The sequence below is a fragment of the Mesitornis unicolor genome, unplaced genomic scaffold (assembly GCF_000695765.1).
Source record: "Mesitornis unicolor isolate BGI_N332 unplaced genomic scaffold, ASM69576v1 scaffold37350, whole genome shotgun sequence".
In the NCBI taxonomy this organism is placed as follows: Eukaryota; Metazoa; Chordata; class Aves; order Mesitornithiformes; family Mesitornithidae; genus Mesitornis; species Mesitornis unicolor.
This window is the reverse complement of record NW_010159608.1, coordinates 8,255-26,991: the sequence shown is the minus strand read 5'-3', so window position 1 is coordinate 26,991 and position 18,737 is coordinate 8,255. Positions and strand designations below refer to the sequence as shown.

Here is an 18,737-nt window from a genome sequence, read left to right as displayed (position 1 = left end):
CACTAATGTGATCTTACATCAATTCACCAGTTATTATTTCCTCTTGTCAAATGAAGCAATAGCAAAGCTTTGAAATGATGCTGCAGCTTTTCCAAAGAACAATTTCCCTCTCTTTCTCTTGCCTCCTTCTGCCTTTCCCTCTATATTTGATAGTACATCAGCTTCCTCTTGAAATGATCCCCAGTAGAGCACTTCAGCTCTTTCAACAGGGCTTTTTCTGCAACTATTTTTTAAAAACTAGCTTCTACAACAGAGTTTGGTTATAATGAAGGACAATTAAAAAAAAATCCTTCTGCATTGGAGAGCCAGTCTTGTACACACTAATACATGTGGTGAACTGTGCCTGGAATACCCCCACTGGATACAGTCAGTGGAATTGTAAGCACACGCAGAGTTAAGCACCTGCGTAAGTGCTTGCAAGGTGATGGCTTTAAATCTCACTTGAAGCTAAAAAGATATGTGTTGCAGTGCAGTAGAGACTAAACCAAGACAACTCGCATTCTTTTTTATTATTATTATAATTATCTGTGTTTCTGAAGTGGCTGTAATTTAGCAACACATGTAGTGAAGAGAACAGTGATGATCTTCCAAAGAATTTCTTCACCTCACTTCAATACTTGTCAACACTTTGATCTAAGCAGGATATTCAGGAGACTGAATATCTGGGCAATTTCCCAGTGATACTGAGTGGATATCTGATGTGACAGAAGATACCAAGGGCTACAGGATTTAATCCATGCACAGGTTTTTGGTTTCTTAAATGACATAACCAAAACCCCTCCAGAGTTATTTTCTTGCTGTTACTGCAGGATCAAATTTGGACTTAGTCTGCTCCAGTGTTTCTCTTTGATGTAATTGCCTAGGAAATCATAGAACAGTAGTCTTCTGAGTTGACAGGATTTGAAATGCATATGGGTTTGAAAATAAGGACCAGATAAAGACTGTAACAGTATCTTCAATACCTTTGTCTCAGAGGAGCAGTTCTACATGGAGTTGTTTGCAGATGCGAGTGGAGCAGGAGCAGCCTGTCTTGGTGGCCCAAATCTTCACATAAATCAATGGAAATACTGGCATGAACAGCGTATGTTTAATGAAGTCTGCAGTTTTTACAGCATTTCTGTACAAAGCTTCATGGTGAACTGAGTGATGACTTAGGATGCAATAGGCTATTCACAATATCACAGGGTTTTCCTGGAGGTGTTGCTAATACCTATGCACCATGCCAATCTAGAACAGCTGAAAAAAAAGGATGCTTGGAAAACTGGAAAGATTTTTGTTCAGTGACATGTGGTGTCAATGAATTGTGCAATAGGAAGTCCATAAGCATGGATTTTTCTGGAAAATGGATGAGGCAGAGGAGAAATCACGCCTCTTTGAGCCTTTTTTTTAGACTCTGAGCATCTTTTGGTATTCATCATCATTTTCAGTTGCTGTTTTTTAAGATGTGTCTCTAAACAGAGGACTTAGAAAATATCTTTTTCAAGGGTAGACTGAAAAAGGATGGGAAACTTTATGAAGCAAAAGTTAACAGCTTCCAAATACAATATAGGCAAGTTAATAAACACTGAGTGGTAGGTCATAAAATTCCTTTCAGATTTATATAAGAAAACAATACATTGTATAAAATCATAGAATATATGACCTTTCTTCCTTTAAAAACCTCCACAATTTAAAACATAATATTTGGAAATACTATTTCCTAAACAAAGAATGACATACTGTTTAACTAAAGGAAATGTAGTTTGGTAACAAGGGTTTCAGTGCTTGTTTTTCTTCATTCCCTCTTTCTAGGACAGTTGCACTGACTTAAATGAGTTCACCTAGCCCTGGTCGTGATGGAGAAGGAGGCAAGCCAACTCAAGGGGTACCGTGTTCATAATGTAGATGAGAAAATTGCTCCTTACTTCAATGACACATGCCACAAGGCATGGCCAACGGTGCAACAGTTCGTTTCAGAGCAGGAACCAGGCAGCCTGATTGCTGGTATTGATGAGTGGGGTCGTTTATCACATTGCTAATGACAATCTAAGTCCTCTCTTTCTATCAAGCAATATTTGTGGCAGAAGAGTATGGAGCCTGTGAATCAAACTGTGGAATCAAAATGGCCAAATTGACTATCACATTTACCTCCTACATTGCTCCACTGTTCATAGGTATATAAAGACAATTTGACTTTTCCCAGTATCCAGCAGATGAACTAAACTGAAGCGCTGTTGCTGCTAATTTTGTTAAAATGTCATTAACGGATGCTAATGTTTGTGTATTGGTTTGATAATTCTGGAATTTGAAATCTTGTTTAGCATTAGAACATGTATTTTGTATGGATGATTTGAAGCAAGTATCGTGACACTGCCCTGAGTGCTTTGGGAAACTATGTGAGTCCCCAAGTTTTTAAGATTGTCTAAATAATATGAGGGAAGCCTCTGTACTGGTTCAGCCACTGCACCAGAAGTAGGTACATGCTGATTGCCCTGATGAGATCTGGGCATTAACTCATCATTTCTACATGTTCAGGTTTGGTGTCTAAACAGCTTTTTGGACCTGTAGTCCTTTCCAGCAACACACATGTAAAATGTTTGTAAAAGTGAAAAATTACTGAGTGTTGGGCTAATCACACTAACTTCTGGGATGTCATTCAAACTTCACCATATACTTTTCCCAATACATCACAGTCTAAAATAGTGAGCACTGTATTCCTACCAGATCTGGGTGGATTCTGCAGTATTTTCAATGTGAACAAATGAAACACATACAAAACACCAGCACATTGAATTTTTACCAATATCACGGACTTTAGACTTCATTAATGCTGCAATTTAAGCTTGGCTCCTGGGCTTTGGCCTCCAGAGGCTGTTGGCACACTATTGTGGTATCCGTGGCCAGAGACGAGTTCCCTGTGAAACACAGCTGCCAACAGTGGAACCTCAACGCTGGAGAGGAGTCTATCTGCAGGGCTGCCCTCTGCCCCTCTGTCCTGGTTTTACTCACTAAACCACGACACTCCATCCCTGGAAGCAGCCTCTGGTGTTAGATTAGAGGAAATTTACTTAGTAGCTGTTGTTTGGCTTATACTGGAGCCTTGCCCTCCAAAAGTGAAAACTAGAAAAAGTCCTGGAGTTCTCTCCCAGTCAGAGCTCCAGGGGAGTCCTCTTTCTCCTTGGAAAATAGAGTAAAATATTAACCAAGTTCTAGCACAGTTTCACAGCACCTCTTCTCAGCTGATGCTGAAGTCAGGCATGGGAAGGACTGAGAGAGCCCCAGCTTTTCTCTGGATTTCTTTCTTTCATTCCCAGGAGATGGGATCAGCAGTTAATATTAAACAAGCAGTTCAGAGCAGACTGCTATCTGCAGCTCAGCAATTATTCATCTCCTATTCAAATTGCACAAGAGATTGATGGGGCTAGGAGGCTTCTTGCAGAACATAGGGACCCACATAGGGTTTCAGAATACGTGCTATGGCATGGCTGTAACTTAAGTATTGGGACTTAAGTATTTGGAAGACTACACAACTACAATTAAAAAAAAATAATTAGAGATAAAATCTGGGCTCTGACCCAAGCTTAATGTTTGATGTAAGCATAGACATAAACATGATGTGAACTAAGGTCTGCACGAGGTACAGGGTATTATGTTAGCCCAGTGCACTTACCTCCCTGATCTTAATCCGAACTATGATTTTTATGATGCAAGTGAGAAAGCAAGGTTTCAAAGTCAAGACACTTCTCTAAAATGCACTTGGTGTTAAGATCCAGATAATTCTGCAAACAAATTATCAAAAATTTAGCTAAGAACCATTTTACTGCTGACATTAAAATTGTTCGTATCTAAAGATGTCTGCCTTTGTTTCAACACAAGAAGTATTTCAGTTTGGGAAGATGTAAATTTCTGTGTCAGGCTCCATTATGAAAAGGAAACTTCGTGGAGATACCAGAAAAAGAAATTCCGCTGTTGTCATGGTGACAGCAATTAGCAGCAGTTAAAACAGCAAACAATGGATTTAATGGTTTGGTCTAATAGTGACTTAATTACTTAGCAGTCTAGTTTGTCTATCAGCATTTCAATACACAGGAATAATTCAGTGCTGTGCTCCCACTACATAATGCTTTCACTTAGCATTTCGAGTCTATTACAAACAGAATTGCAGTAGCATCATTATCATAAATATTTTTGATCCTGTATGTGGTGGGAAGGCCAAGGTAAATGCTCTCTAGCAATCCCACTTGAACACCTCCTGTCACGCAGCAGAGAGCCTGCTAGACAGAAAGGAGCAGCCTGTGCTCATTGTACTGTGATGGTAAAAAAATAGTCTGAATTCCACTGCAATTGTATCATCTCCTTAAAATAGGTAGAGAATTTCAAGCCATTAGGCCAGACAAGGGCGTACATCGTGGCTTGTGTCAGGAATACATTTTCTTTTGCACAGACACCAAATGTCCGCCTTTCTTTCTCCTCCTCATTATTTCCTCAGGTTGCCGAAATGGCAAATACCTTCACATCAGTTCTCAAATCTATGAACTGGGTTGCAACTTCTGTTTCCCATTGGTGGAATCAGCACAAAATGAAGGCCATCGATAAATGTTATGCCGTAGCTTGTATCTGCCTTATCAAAGTGAGTGCTTTGATGCTGTCCTGTCCATTGCTGGTAAGTTCTGCGCACTGCCAGTGTCTATAGGTCAGACCTTTAAAGGGTCTAAAGCATTTAATTTCTTCTAGGTTTGGGGTTTTTCAGTGACCTAACAGAATATTTTGGGTTTTGTAGACCAAGTACATCTGTACTAACATAAGAAATGTATATCGTTGCAAACTCAGTGAATAACTGCAAAACGGGTAATGAGCGGTTTTATTCTGGTCCAAGCACAACTAAAGTACAATGTGCAAAACAGGAAGGAAGAGCCTTAATTTTGCCTTATTACATGGCAGAAATTTGAAATGTTGGCTCTATCAGGAGGAAGATACAACAAAACTTGCTTAGGAATACTGAGTGTATCCAAAGCTCACTATGAAATCCTGTACCTTTCCAAATGCAGTTTTTTACTCCTGTGTTCCATGGTTTGTCAGCCAACACCATCATTTTTGTGCTGATGAGGATGACCATGACACTGATCCAGCTGGACAGCAACCAGCAAAAAGAATGGTTTCTTTTAGTCGAATCAGTTACTCATTGCCTCATTGCTGATACGGGTTTCAGCAAGAGCAGGGGATAATGCAGAGAAAGAACAAGCAGCCAATGACAAAGCAGGCAGAAGTGCTTCTTTCAGTGGTGCCACTGCCTTAAAGTGTTCATCAAATAACCTCAGATTTAATTTCTTGTAGGATACTTTTGTTTAATTGCCCTTTTCAATGTAAATTAATGATGGAGGAACTACCAGTCTTTGCAACTTTTAAAGAAGAAATTGAATGATAGGTTTAGCCTTTACTGTTTTCTCTTCTAAATTCTGAAGGTTCTTTTGCTTTGGGAGTCTTGAAATTACTCAACCATCTTTTAAAAGTTAAGTATTAAGCTTATACTGATTAAAAGTTGGACAATACTGTAAATAAAACATATTACAGTGCTCATCAAACTTTATTCTCTTTTTCTCAATCAAAGAAGTGTGAAAGTCTCTAAGCCTTGTTAAATCAAAGCTAATACCTCACATCTCTTGAAATTATTGAGTAGCCCTACACAGCCTCTTCTCCCTGTCTCAGGTGACCTTTCTTTGAGCCCTGAAGGACTTTACTTTTCAAGTCTAGGTCCATGTCATGTAATTTGACATTTGATGGAAGTTTGAGCCTGCATTATTGTCTCTGGTACACCATTATACTGGGCTGTGAAGCATGCTCAGCTACACTGCCTGAAAAATCTTTTAGTCATGATTTAAGAAACATGAGCAATAGCTAACAGGCCTTATTACTGAGTTTTCACATCCTTTGCCCAGGTGGAGTAACAACCATGGTGAGCCCAAAGGTGATTTGGCTTTCTCTGGAAATCCAGGGTAAGGAAGCGAAGAACAAGCCAAATCTGTTGAGAAGGGTATGTGGCAATGTTCAGAAGTTATCTGACCCAAGGCAGTCTTTGCCCCAGGAGCCCTTGTGAACAGTCTACAGAAAAGCAGATTGGCTGGGCTGAAGTTGCAGCTAGAAATGCAGAACTACAGACCTTCCTATCCACCGCAATCTGAAAGCCCTGTCTGCATGGCTGCTGTGAGAAGCTAGAATTGGTGAGTAATCCAGAAGGACACTTCGGCCACAGGTGCAACTGCATAGTTATGGACTGTGGCCCTTTCAGCACTTACATGGCTGCAAATAACAGTGTTAATTCTGTTACAGCCTTTACCATCACAGATCATGCATGAACCATAGTAATGATCATGTATCCCTATTATTGCTGAAAAATATTGTTCAGATGCATTATAAAGCTTCAAATAGTATGTTGAATTATACTATATACTAGTATATAGTATAATACTAGTATAGTGCATATATAGTGTAGTTTCGGTAAGCATATGTTCACTTAATCTTCAGGAGATTGTCAAAGGAGGCAAGAAATTTCTGTGGGTGTTCTAAAGCCAGGTCTGTAGTAGGAAATATTGGCAGAAGAGTGTCAAGCCTAACTTGATGATTTTTCCTTGTACTCAACACCTACTGTGTATACATATATAATTAAGGATTTTTGCCAGTTGTGTGAATGGAATAACCAATACTGACAAGAAACAAATCTGAACATGATGTATCAGTAAAAGTTTAGAATACGCTGCTTTCGAATGCTTAACTTTATGTTCAAGGAGACAGATTTTCCCTGTGAATATGCAGTTAATTCCACAATGTTTTTACTACCTTAAGAAAGAAATCGTACTCACTTTCCCAGTGCATTCATAGCATAATTTGATTTGAGATTTAATATCATTGAACAACAGAAATCATCCCCTTTGTCCTATAGTGATGGCTTTGTTATTGTTAGCATGATGAAGCCATTCCTGTATTATTGAAATAAGTAGGATTTCTGCCACATGCAGTAAGGGAAGGAGGACTGGCACTTATGTTCCCACTTTGGCTAAGGAATTGTTCCAAATCATAATGCAGGACTGATTTTTTTATCATTACTTTACCTCTAACAAGGTGGCTTTCTCCTTTATATGGAAAGTTCATGTTCTGTGTTAATGAAACCTTGTATATGCTGAGCTCTTGGACTTTGAGATGGGCAAGGGATAAGAAGAAGCTTTTTCTATTAATTTAGACAAGTAATTTCTTTCCTTCAAATGCAAAGGTGAAGACATCACATTTTCCTCTCCTGTCAGTAGTCAGATACTCCAGTCAGTGAAGTTATTTTATATTACTAAAATACCTGATCAGACTTTTCATCCCAGTGGGGAAAAAAGAGTTCCTTGAGCGAAGAGCATCAAATGACTTTCCTAGGTTCTAATACCAATATGTGAAAATTAACTTTGCTTTAATCTGTGATCTTTTAGTCATACGGTAATTTAACAGAGAAAGTGAGTAAAACCAAAGGGACATAAACCTGCCTAGACCTCTAATTTACATTGTCTGAGAAAATGGTCTGCGTAATAGCATATTTCTTGATAGAAAGATAGTATAATTCTTGAAGTTTACAAGGTGGAAGAGTCTCCTGGGGAAAAAAGAAGTCCAAATGAAAGGTCCAGGAGAGTTTCCTGACTATATAAACTTGTGTCTTCATGGTAAAATTCAATGAGACGCTGAGCAAGAAGAAACCAAGTGTTACCAACAGATCATATCACTGTAGTTATATTGCATTGTCATGCCAATTAATATGGGCACGACATCGCAATGCCATCAAGACATAGTTTCTTTAGCTCATAAAAATAACGTCATATTTTTGTGCCACCCTGGTTATTTCTGCATAACAACAAGATAGGTACAGCATCACTACCTGCCAGTTCTCCTAAATTCTGTTTTGCCTAAGGATCAATCAGGATTATGTTCTAACAGGTTTGTTTTTTTACTTTTGCTAACAAAAAGGCACTGTGGTCAGAAAATTACATTCCTTAAAAGAAGCAATATTAAAGGCACAACAAGCAACCTGTCCCAGTGGAAACAGAGTATAATGAGGTCTGGTATAGCAGCATCAGGAACTCTTTAATGCCATAGAAATTGAAAAGAAATCATCAAAAAACATGACTATGAATAATTATAAGCGATGATGTAAAGAACCAGTGTCAGGATGACTACAGCATAACATGAATTAGAACTAGGATAAGGTTTTATAAATGCATCCAAAGCCAGAGGGAAACAAAAAGGAAGGAAGAGCAAGTAGATGACATTGAAAGTTCTATTTTTCTTTGGTCTTTACAAAAAGTTAATAGGTGTCATCAATATGTTAGTAGAATTTTAACCAGAGGACAGGAGTTTAGACTATAAAAAGGAAATAACATCTTAAAGAATATTAGATAAATTAGGTTACACCAATTGTTAGGAAATCATTAAATTAATCTTAAACTACTTTGAACTAGCAGATTAAGACCTCCAGCAAGTGAAGAAAAGCAAACTTAACACTTGTTTCCAAAAGAAAGAGAAAGGACATCAAGAGGAAGCCAGTCTAACAGATTTATGCAGGGATACTAGAATAAATAATTTAAATAATCTAATTTAAATAGAATACATTATTTAAGCCTACAGAATTCTAATGTAATGGGAAGCAGTCAACATGTATTTGTCAGGAGCAAGCCAATCTGTTTTCTGCCTTTGACAGGAAAATCATCCCAATAGACAGGATAGCAGGAGAAAGCATTATATATCTTGACTATATTGTCATTGTTTCAAGTAAGTAAATGGAGCTAAGAATATGGAAAAAGAAATCTTTCTCAAAATGGATCAGTGGTTCACTGTCCAATCAGGACACATTTCAAATGGGATGCTCTTGGGACCCACCCTACATCTGCTTCTATCCTAAATTTTAATTAATAACTTTGATGGAAGGCCAGAGAGCATACTGAGCAATTTGTGAATGGCTTCTATGTAGGAAGGGAAGGAAATGTCCCTTCCTTGTGTTGGGAAGAAAACATTCAATGAACAAAGTGAGAAATAATGGCCAGCCAAGATGGACCGCAGGCCAAGTATGTGTGAGTAGTGTTATGAAACCAGGCAAATACCTGTCTGGGGTATGGTGACAGAGCATTTTCGTGGAAGGCAGAAGAATGAGACACCCTCCTGCGCTTCATGCATTTTTGATCCTACGTGGAATATCATACCTGCTTTGGGGGACCATGCATTGCAAATTTTGCAGTCAAGATGGAGACATGTTAAATAACTGATGTTTAGAAAATCTGAATTATTAGAGGACGCTGAAGGAATGGTGTTTTGTTAGTAAAAAAAAAAAAAGAGACTGAAGGAAACATAATAGTCTTCAAATACAAAAATACTTTTTTTAAAGAAAGCTGATCTTTATTTGACATGGAAAGAAAAAAAATATCATCTTACACTGCAGCAAAGGTTATTTACCTTAGATACAAAAAGGCTTTTATGAGCAGATTAGACCAATTTGGGTCACATTTGAGCCAAGTGTTTAATTCTGCCTTGGAGCTGGAAAATGAACGACCTCTATTTTTCTGTATCTGTTTTAATGTAAAGGCCACCTGGCCTTTTTGAGAAAAACCCATTGACTCTCCTATAACCGGTTGCTGCCTGATGTTAATACAGCTCCTCTCACAGCAGTGAACTTTCCCCCTGATGGAAATCAGAGGTGTGAAATACTAACAAAGTCTGAATATCACAAGAGGTCTCAGAGACAGAGGAGAAATGCCACCCATTAGTGGGATTTTCTGGTTTTTACAAGGCAACCCACAGAGTACCTCTGCTTCTTCTGAGACATCTGCAGGCCCTGATTTCAGCTTTGGTCTCACCACTGTTAGCGTTTTATTTAAAGTGAATAATACAGTTATTTTTAAGCTAGTAATCACAAATTCTAAGAGATGGGGAGAAGATCCATAGGGCAGCCCAAGCCTGTGGTTGACACCTGCAGGCTTTATCTGTCATTCATGTGGTTGCTGTCACTGGGCTTGTCAGTGGACAGCATTGTCTGTCAGTGCAATTCTCACCAACAGTAAGAACCCTGATTTCTATCTCACTTAATTAAATCAGGAGCTTTTTGTTGCTTGCATTGATATTTTCATGCAAGTTATATTTGATTTATCCTAAGTTTATTTCCAGTAGATAATACATAGTTATCTCAGGATAGGGTCAGGTCAGAAAACTCGAGTTGTTCTTTCTTCTTAGAAAAACATGCATCACAACAGAATGAGCTTTACCCCTTATGGTTCCCTCTATTCCTCCAAGTTACTGGAGTGCAGAACTGGTGCAGACTCCAACTGCACCCTGCGATTTAGTTTCATTTTCACAGTAGCAGCCAGCAGCCTCCTCAGCATTTTTAAATGTAATCATTTATTTTAGACCACAGTCAGCTGTGGCCTTACTACTGTCACCATGTTGACAGTGTATCTGTTTCAAATCTTACCTACATGTTCTTAACAACATGCTACCTGGTTGCAAGGTCTTGACCAGCTGTTGGGTGTCATTAAAAGTGGTGACAGCTTGTCACCGGCTGCACAACTTGCTCATGTACCGCTGTTGTCCTCTGCTCTCTCGGGTGCAGAGTAACACAGCTGTGGCTTTGGAAGGAGGAATGGATGAGCAGCTTTCACCTGATGGGGCTGACAGGTTTGTGCTGTCACCTGAGAACAGGCTCCTGAGCATGGGGCTTTCACTCTGTACTACCAAAAGCTTATCCTCCTGCTGAGTAAGACATTGAGACCCAGAATGGATACAAAAAGGGATTCAGGCACCTGAGCTGGGTGCACATTTAAGCCTTCTTCACTAAATAAAGTTCCATAGGGCCAAATTTCTACTTCCAATGCAGCAAGGTCCTCAGGGCATTCACCCAGAAGAGGAGAGAGCTAGATTCACTTTCCTCCTCAGCCGGAGGGCTTTTAAACCCACTTTTCCAATACTTCAGGACCTGTCCCAGTCCATGAACACCCAACTGCATTGAATGGAGTAAACCACCACCATCCCTTGGGACCTGCAGCCAAAAAACCCAAAGGAGGTGAAAGAGGAGCCTAATCCTGTAGCCTAGCACATAGAAGCACATCCAGGAGGGAAGGAAAGGTCCATTGTTTCCTCTATATGCAATGACTAACTAATATAAAGTGTATAAGCAAGATTAAATGGTGCTGGGGAGCAGATTGAGCCAGCTCTGAGAGCCCAGCGGGTGAACGCCAGAGATACTGCAGAAGGTGGGAATGGAGCAGCCACTCCAGGCAAACCCTGCTGCTCTGGGCGCGAAGAGGCAAGGAGTAATTCATGCTCAGAGCAGGTGGCTCCGGGATGGCATGAAGCAAAGGAGGGGAACAGCTTGAAGACAGCTGCTCCACCTGGCCTTATTTTATTACCTCTTTTGCCGGTTTTAGCTATAGGTGTCCCCACTTCTGTGTTGCTGTGAGAAGCTTTTCAGAATTATCCTTAATATAAACCCAGGAGTAATCCCACTGAAACCAGTACAGCTAATCAGATGCTTAAAATTAAGCATATAATTATCAAGAGTTTAATAAGTTAATTAAATTTCATAACTACAATGATTTTTATAAAAGCAGCATCCTCATTTGCTAATGCTAACCATAAATGTGGGAAAATTAAATAAGGAACAAATTTTCCAATCTAGAGTAATTAATGAGATGTTCTTAATAGGAAAGGTTTTTAATGGAAACACTGTTTGAGGTTTGCTCAGTAATTATTTTAAATAATTCTTTGGTATATTAGTATTTTTCCTCCCTTTTTATTTTTGATACCACCATAAAGAAGATAATAAAATCATATTTAACTTAGAATCACGCCTTCTATATATGTTCCACTTGTTCCTATTATTAAAGCTGACAGAGATAAAGTGACATCTGAAGTGTATGTACAGTATATACAAAAGAGTCTCCAAGATAAAGATTCTGTGATCCTTAAATACTTTCCAAATGTCTCTGAAGGGATTTAACTTCACTAAAGAAATTTGACAGAGAAAAGCAATTTCTGGTTATACAGATTTCTTTTTGCCGTTTAACAGTGTTTAAATTGAATCACTGACCTAAACCACTCATTTTGAAAATTACTTCTAAAAAAATTTCAAAGTTGTGATGCTTTCAGTTTTGTTCTCTGAAGACAGCTGAATGACACAAAAATGTATCTTGCATTGTCTGCTTGTTCTAAATAATCCCTTTTAGTAGGATTAGTCACAGTATTAAATTAAGAGAAGGAGCAATTAATTATATTCTTATGAAAGGAAGAAGAGAAGAATCTCATTTTAGGTATACTAGCGGAAGGTATGGCCAAAATGAAAAGGAATGCCTGATTTATTACAAGAGCTGACAGTGGTTTTTAACAGGCACCTGTTCTCACCCCAAACAAATATTTTTGTGCTTAGATCTCTTTTTTGCAATGGTTTGTTTGGATGTTTAAAAAATTGGATGTGGTCCTACTTGTCCGCATCGCCATGGCATGATGTTGGTTTATATGATAATGATATAAGGTTCATTAAAGCCATTTTTGCAGTGAACTTAAGGGGGTTTTCTAGCTTTTGTTACAAGGGTTGAGTAATAGCTAAAAAGCTCTGAATATTCTTCTATGGAAAAAAGCATGAAGATAACCTTCTGGAAGAAATCATAGTAGGTAGACAGCTACAGAGGAGAGCAGTATAATAATAAGTATATATCACTAACTCTCTGATAAACTTGGAGGAAATGACCACAGATCATTAAGAGAGACTGCGAGGGCTGTGAGGACAGAAAACACAATATTGAGAAACCACCATTATCCATATGTAGGTTGTGTCAACGATACAGAGGGGCACGAAGCCTCTTGGAAAGATTAATCTGAAAACCTACAAAAGGGAAACAACTCTTATTAGTCTGAAATAGGGTGTCAGGCACACATCAGTAAGTAATTGTGCAAGAACCACATTCTCTCATTGAATTTAATGTGACCGTAATCAAACTTCCTGCTAGGAACAAAAATGGTTTAAAAAAATCCAGCACATAAAAGTTTACTACCAAAAAGGAAGAAACTCTTAGGGAAAATTGAAAGGGAAAGCCAGAAGGGTAAAATGCTAGCAGACGAGTGTGGAGAGGGCTGAAAGACTCAGTGTTGAACACTTAGTGTATGGCACCTATTAAAAGGCTGCTGTTCAACAAATTCCTATGTAGTTTGTAATTACAAATTAAATGAATAGGCTAGTGATAAAGTTTGCTGGTGACAAAGAGTTATTTGGGATTACTGACTGCAGAGATTTGCAAAAAGAATGTCTGATGAGAAACTAATGGCTGGGTGCAAAATTGCAGAGAAGTACTTGTGTATAAATGTTAGGTAATGTGCATAGAAAAATATAAGTGTACGGGCACAGTGGTACCCTCTATTCTTGTCCAGGAAAGAGATATTGAAGTCAGTATCAGGCTCATTTTCATTGCTTTGAGAAAATAATAGCTGAGTGTTCAGACTTGGTCAAAAAGTATTCAAATATTAAGAACAGAAATGAAAATCTAGAAGAATGGCAGAAGATAAATAGCTGGTGCATCCATATCTTGAATGCTGCATGAATTTCAGATTTTTTCCATCTCTGGAATGACATAGATGAACTTGTAAAGGTTCTTGCATGATCAAAGGTGTAAAGTGTTTGTGTGTGAGAATAGATTAATGGGCTAGGCCTCATTACCTAAGACAAGAGAGGATTGTCATAAAAGAAGTGTATATATCATACTGCTCCTAAGGGAGAGGGAGATAGCATCCTGGAACCCATAAATGATGTTAAATTAGTGAAAAAGGAGTAAATTTTCGTGGTTTCTTACAACAGGAGAACCACAGGGAAATATTTAAAATTGAACCATTTTTTCAAAAAATATATAAGTAAATTGCAGATTCCTTTGACATGTGAATTTGTGTAATCAGAAGTACAAGTGAGTTCAAGAACAGATCCATCACGGACTGTTAGACACAAACTCCAGCCTGTGGGTGAGACAGCAGGACATGAGGGGAGAGAGCATCTCCATTCTTCCCTTCTTTCTTTCCCGAACATCTGGTGCTGGCTGCTGCCACAGCCCCATGCTGGAGGGACGTTTGCTTCGACCCAGGATGAGTTTCATCTGCCCTGATGTTGCTTTCATCACTCACAAGGTTCTGGTTTTGTTGTAATTTAGGACAAAACTAACTTTCATTCAAAATACCACTCATTATGACAAATACACTTTTAAGCATCTGGACCTTTGTTTTATAGTTTTTGGATGATGGGAAATCACCTTAATATATGTTGAACAGCTGGTGAAAGATTGTTCTAGGAGTGTAGCACTGAAGGACTCCAGGGAGACCTTATTGCAGCCTTTCAGTGTTTAAAGGGGGCCTGTAAGAAAGATAGAGAGTATTTTTACCATGGCCTGTAGTGGCAGGACAGGGGCAACTGTTTAAAACTGAAAGGGTTTAGACTATGATTTAGACTAGATATTAGGAAGAAATTCTTTACTATGAGGGTGCTGAGACACTGGAACAGGTTGCCCAGGGAAGTTGTGGATGCCCCCTCCCTGGAAGTGTTCAAGGCCAGGTTGGACAGGGCTTTGGGCAGCCTGGGCTGGTGGGAGGTGTCCCTGCCCATGGCATTGGGGTTGGACTGGATGAGCTTTAAGGTCCCTTCCAACCCAAACCATCCTATGGTTCTATGAAATATCATCCCCAGTGCCATCTACTTGTCAATGTGAAAGGAGTTACAGGAGAAGCCGACTTGAACTGTTGTGACTGGAGGGAAGAGGAGCAGACCCATGTCACTGCTGGGCTGCAATCAGGCCCTCAGTGAGTGTCTGTGCCTCAGTTAACGTGAACGACTCCATCTCTGAAACAGCACCTTTACTGCACACTACAGATTGTTCAGGTTAAACACAGTTTCAACATACAAGAAATTTAATGTCAAGGAAAAATAAAATATTTCTATAAGCCTCCTGCTTTAGATGAATGTGGCTGTGCAGTGATCTTGAACCCTGACAGGTTTGACGTTGATTAAAAACAGTCATGTGCAATAATTTGTGTGATGATCTGTGATTTCTGGGTAGTGTGATGTTGCCCCATGCAGATGCTCTGTTTCCTTGAGTCATGCATTTTTAAATGGAATACTTCACCCATAGCTTTTAAAATTATCTGGCAGATTTATCTTGACAACACTGAAATTTTACTCAGTGTGAGATTTTACTGATACACTGTAATTTCTTAAATGATACTTGATGCTTTTTTAATTAAAAAGGCCATAATGTTTCAATCTCAATGTCTCCACTAGTGCTAGAAGACCTGAGCTTTTGGAATTTATTTCTGTTCATCTCAAACAAGTGAAACCTACAGGCAGAGCAGCTGAATAACTAAATGTTAAAAGACCCTATTTCTTCAAAGCTTGCCTTTTGATCTTCACATTGCCGCTGAGGCTCTGAATGCATCATTCATTGCAGGGAAGAGTGTTTTCCTATCTCAGCTGGATTGCATGCTGTTATTCTTTTAATTGTTAAGTGTCTCTTTTTCTGAGGCAAAGTAGATCTGATGGTGAATGACTGCCCTGACAGACACAGAGAGGCTGCACATACAGAGCTTTTGCTGGTGTTTTCTGTACTTGCATTTCTAGAAAGAATTGAAAGCTTGCGTCTTTCGTTTTTTCTTTGAAAGATCTGTTATTTTCCTGTGGAAACCAACACCTCAAGAACTTAACTAAAAACTGGTTCATAGTTGTAACCTGAAGTGATATATTGAGAAATACTTGCCCAAACATGCACAGACATTTTCACTGAGGAAAATATAAGGTTGGACAAATATCACTAGTGCTATTGGTTTTTGTTTTTAGTGTCTTTATATGTGCCCTTTCCTTTCCAGGACTATTCCAGGATTGTATCCTATTCTTCTTTCTCATGTAACATTCACTTGATGTAGCTGAAACTTTGCTGAAGTCCCTGCTGTGCACCAAGATCCAATCAACCTTGATGTGGGAATTGCTGTAGAGCTGTGCAGTCTGAGAGCAGGACCCAACCTGCAGAGCTGCCATTTGGCAAATTCCTGCCAAAGCCTGAGACCAATTGCCAATCTTTAATTGAAATGGGAGTAAAATTTAAACTCAGTTCTGATTCAGGTGAAGATGTGCTGCGTGAGTTTCACCATTGTAATGATGAGACATACTCCACATCACGCATGTGTGTGTGGTATGGAGGGTTATCAAGCAAGGAGGGGATTATTTAATTTGCTTTCATGATATATGCTTGTTAATGGCAGAAGTAGACAAATGCTAATTATCTAGATATCTTTCATCCCTATGTTGATGATTTAAATGTATCCCAGGCTGATAAGTGACTGTTCATTTTTTCTGCTCTGTTACTGGTGTCTGTCAATAAAGGATTATAAATAGGCATGCAGTTTTAACCTACTCCTTTTTTAATGAGTATCGTCAGCAGGATCACTGGCACAGCTGTTGCAAGGACAATGCATGGCCTCAGCTTTTCAGAAGAGCTTCCTTCAGGCTGCAGATTAGGTGAGGGTAAAAAAGCGGGTCAAGTTGCTTTGCCACTGACCAAGTGGTAACCTTTCATTGAGAAAACAAGACTGTTGTGTTGTTTATTGCCAATCTGAAAGATGTCACTTGTTCCAGCATTTCTAAATTCTGCTGTGTTTTTAAAATGTCAGTGTGATATGAACTCTTTAGAGCTAGAGATAGCACAATGTTAGAGATGTTAAAGATAGTACAATGACACATAGCACAATGGAAGATAAATGACGTATTCCTGTGGTGCAAACCACTGGCTGCCAGTGTGTCAGAGCCAGTCCCTGTCCTTATACTCTGTATTCATTAGTGCCTCGAGGGACACTTATTCACCTTATCTGTTTTGTTCTAGTGATTCACCATTTTTCAGCGGAAGAGAGGCACATGTGAGCAATAAAAGAGATGGCTTGCATCTTGAGAGTAGGAGGCCAGATAATGATATATGTGTGGGCCATGGAGCGAAACCAGAGAAGATTTGAAAAGCAAGACGTCTTTGTTCCTTGGATCCCTTCACCTCCTTCCTGCTCCTCGGGTGAGCCGTGCTCACATGGAGAACAAAAATCAATTCTTCACGAGGACAAAGAGCTGGCTTTGAACCAGCCCTGTCATAAGTTGGATGGGACTTCAGAAATGCACAGGACAGCAAGGAGCGCTTCCCCCTGTGGAGGGGAGAAAAAAGTGCCATGCATGGTGTTAGAGAAATCTCTGAGATGATCTCTGTTCTCAAGATCACTTGACTCGGTGTTAGATTTGGGTGATCAGTGGCACCAAGAAGAGCTCATTAGATACTGCAATTGTGGTGTTCAGCTGAATGAATTAAACAGAGAAAAAAAAGTTGAAAAAAACAGAGAGTGTGGCTTTCCGAAACGTGCTTCTGACTTTTTTCTATATTGCAAACCAAGTTTTGAAAATACAATAGCTTTTGAAGTGGCTGTTAAACCTGTGCTGCCCATGTCACGCTGCCCAAAGGCTTTCAGAAGTTGCTCTTCAGAATTAGGGCAAGCAACTATACAGCTCCCTATGGCTGCAAATATTCGTCACAATTGCATCGGAGTGTGTTTACCTGACCTGATTTCACATCAAAAAGAATTAGCTGTCAGACAGCAACTTAAAATAGACCATCACCCAGAACAAGGAGCTTTCTGCCAGCCTCAGAACAAAAGAACAGGCTCTTTTCTGCAGAAAGCAGTCAATGAGCACACCCTGACTATGCAGAGCCGGCAGCAGGAGGGTCCTGGTGGGGCCTGGCTGAGGTACCACCATGTTTCTAAAGAAGGGAAGTTGGCAGAGCTGATTGAGCGTCACATTCCTGAGCTGCGTATTACCCCTTCATACTTTGACCATGCCAATTGGTCCATGAACGCAGAAGAGACTGAAGTGTGGAAGATCTAGTGGAAATTTCCTTATTGAAATGCACAAAGGGTACTTTGAGACTTTCTTCCTTCTGAAAGCTCAGCGCCTTTGAACATCTTTCCTGAAGCTTTTTATAGCCTTGGGTTTGTTTTGGGGGAGAGGGGGATGTATGAGGAGGAGACTGCTTTAAAAGTCTCAGGTTCTGTGACTTCGTTTTCTTTGATTTTGTTCTTAAAATACATCTCTATTGAAAATTGGTTTTCTTGAGTTATTATTCCAGACTGAGCACATTTTAGCACACTGATCCCTTTTCATAAACAGCTGCCAGCAGTGTTTTGTTGCTTGAAAATAGATAAAATACAGTTGGAAGGTGATTGCTGAATTATTTTTCACATGTTCATTAAAAGTCTTTGTTATTCATTTATAACTACATAACCACCCATGTCAACTTTTTATTTTAAAACTTGTACCCTGCCACTTGATATAACATAATGCCGGAAGTAGTTGAAAGATGCACTATTTTATTACAGCTCACTTTGTCAGCCTGTATGATACTTCTAGTTGCACTGGACAGGCAGTCTTTTACGAGAATTATGAGGTGTATAGAGCTCTCATGGCAGAGACACTAACTCATGACACTGTCATAGTCTTGAGATCTTTTTCATTGCCTTGTAGCAGTCACAATCAATAAAGAGATATTTGCCTCCATATATGCCACTACATGACCCCACAAAAGCCTGGATTGCTCTTTCTCCCTGACAGCAAAACTAGGCCAAGTCAGAAGGATTTAATAACTCATTTGAACCTGTACAGTGAATGAGCATAGCATAAATAAGTGTTCCAG

The 18,737-nt window shown here is 39.3% G+C and overlaps 1 protein-coding gene across 1 annotated transcript; it reads left to right on the top strand.

Moving 5' to 3' along the window:
• Window positions 1–1,835: 1,835 nt before the first annotated feature.
• Window positions 1,836–17,932, top strand: LOC104542760 (putative methyltransferase KIAA1456). Its single transcript, XM_010187182.1, is given in 5 exon segments — window positions 1,836–1,983; window positions 2,704–2,709; window positions 4,469–4,642; window positions 16,893–17,072; window positions 17,628–17,932. Coding segments are annotated over 5 exon segments (813 nt in total).
• Window positions 17,933–18,737: the final 805 nt, after the last annotated feature.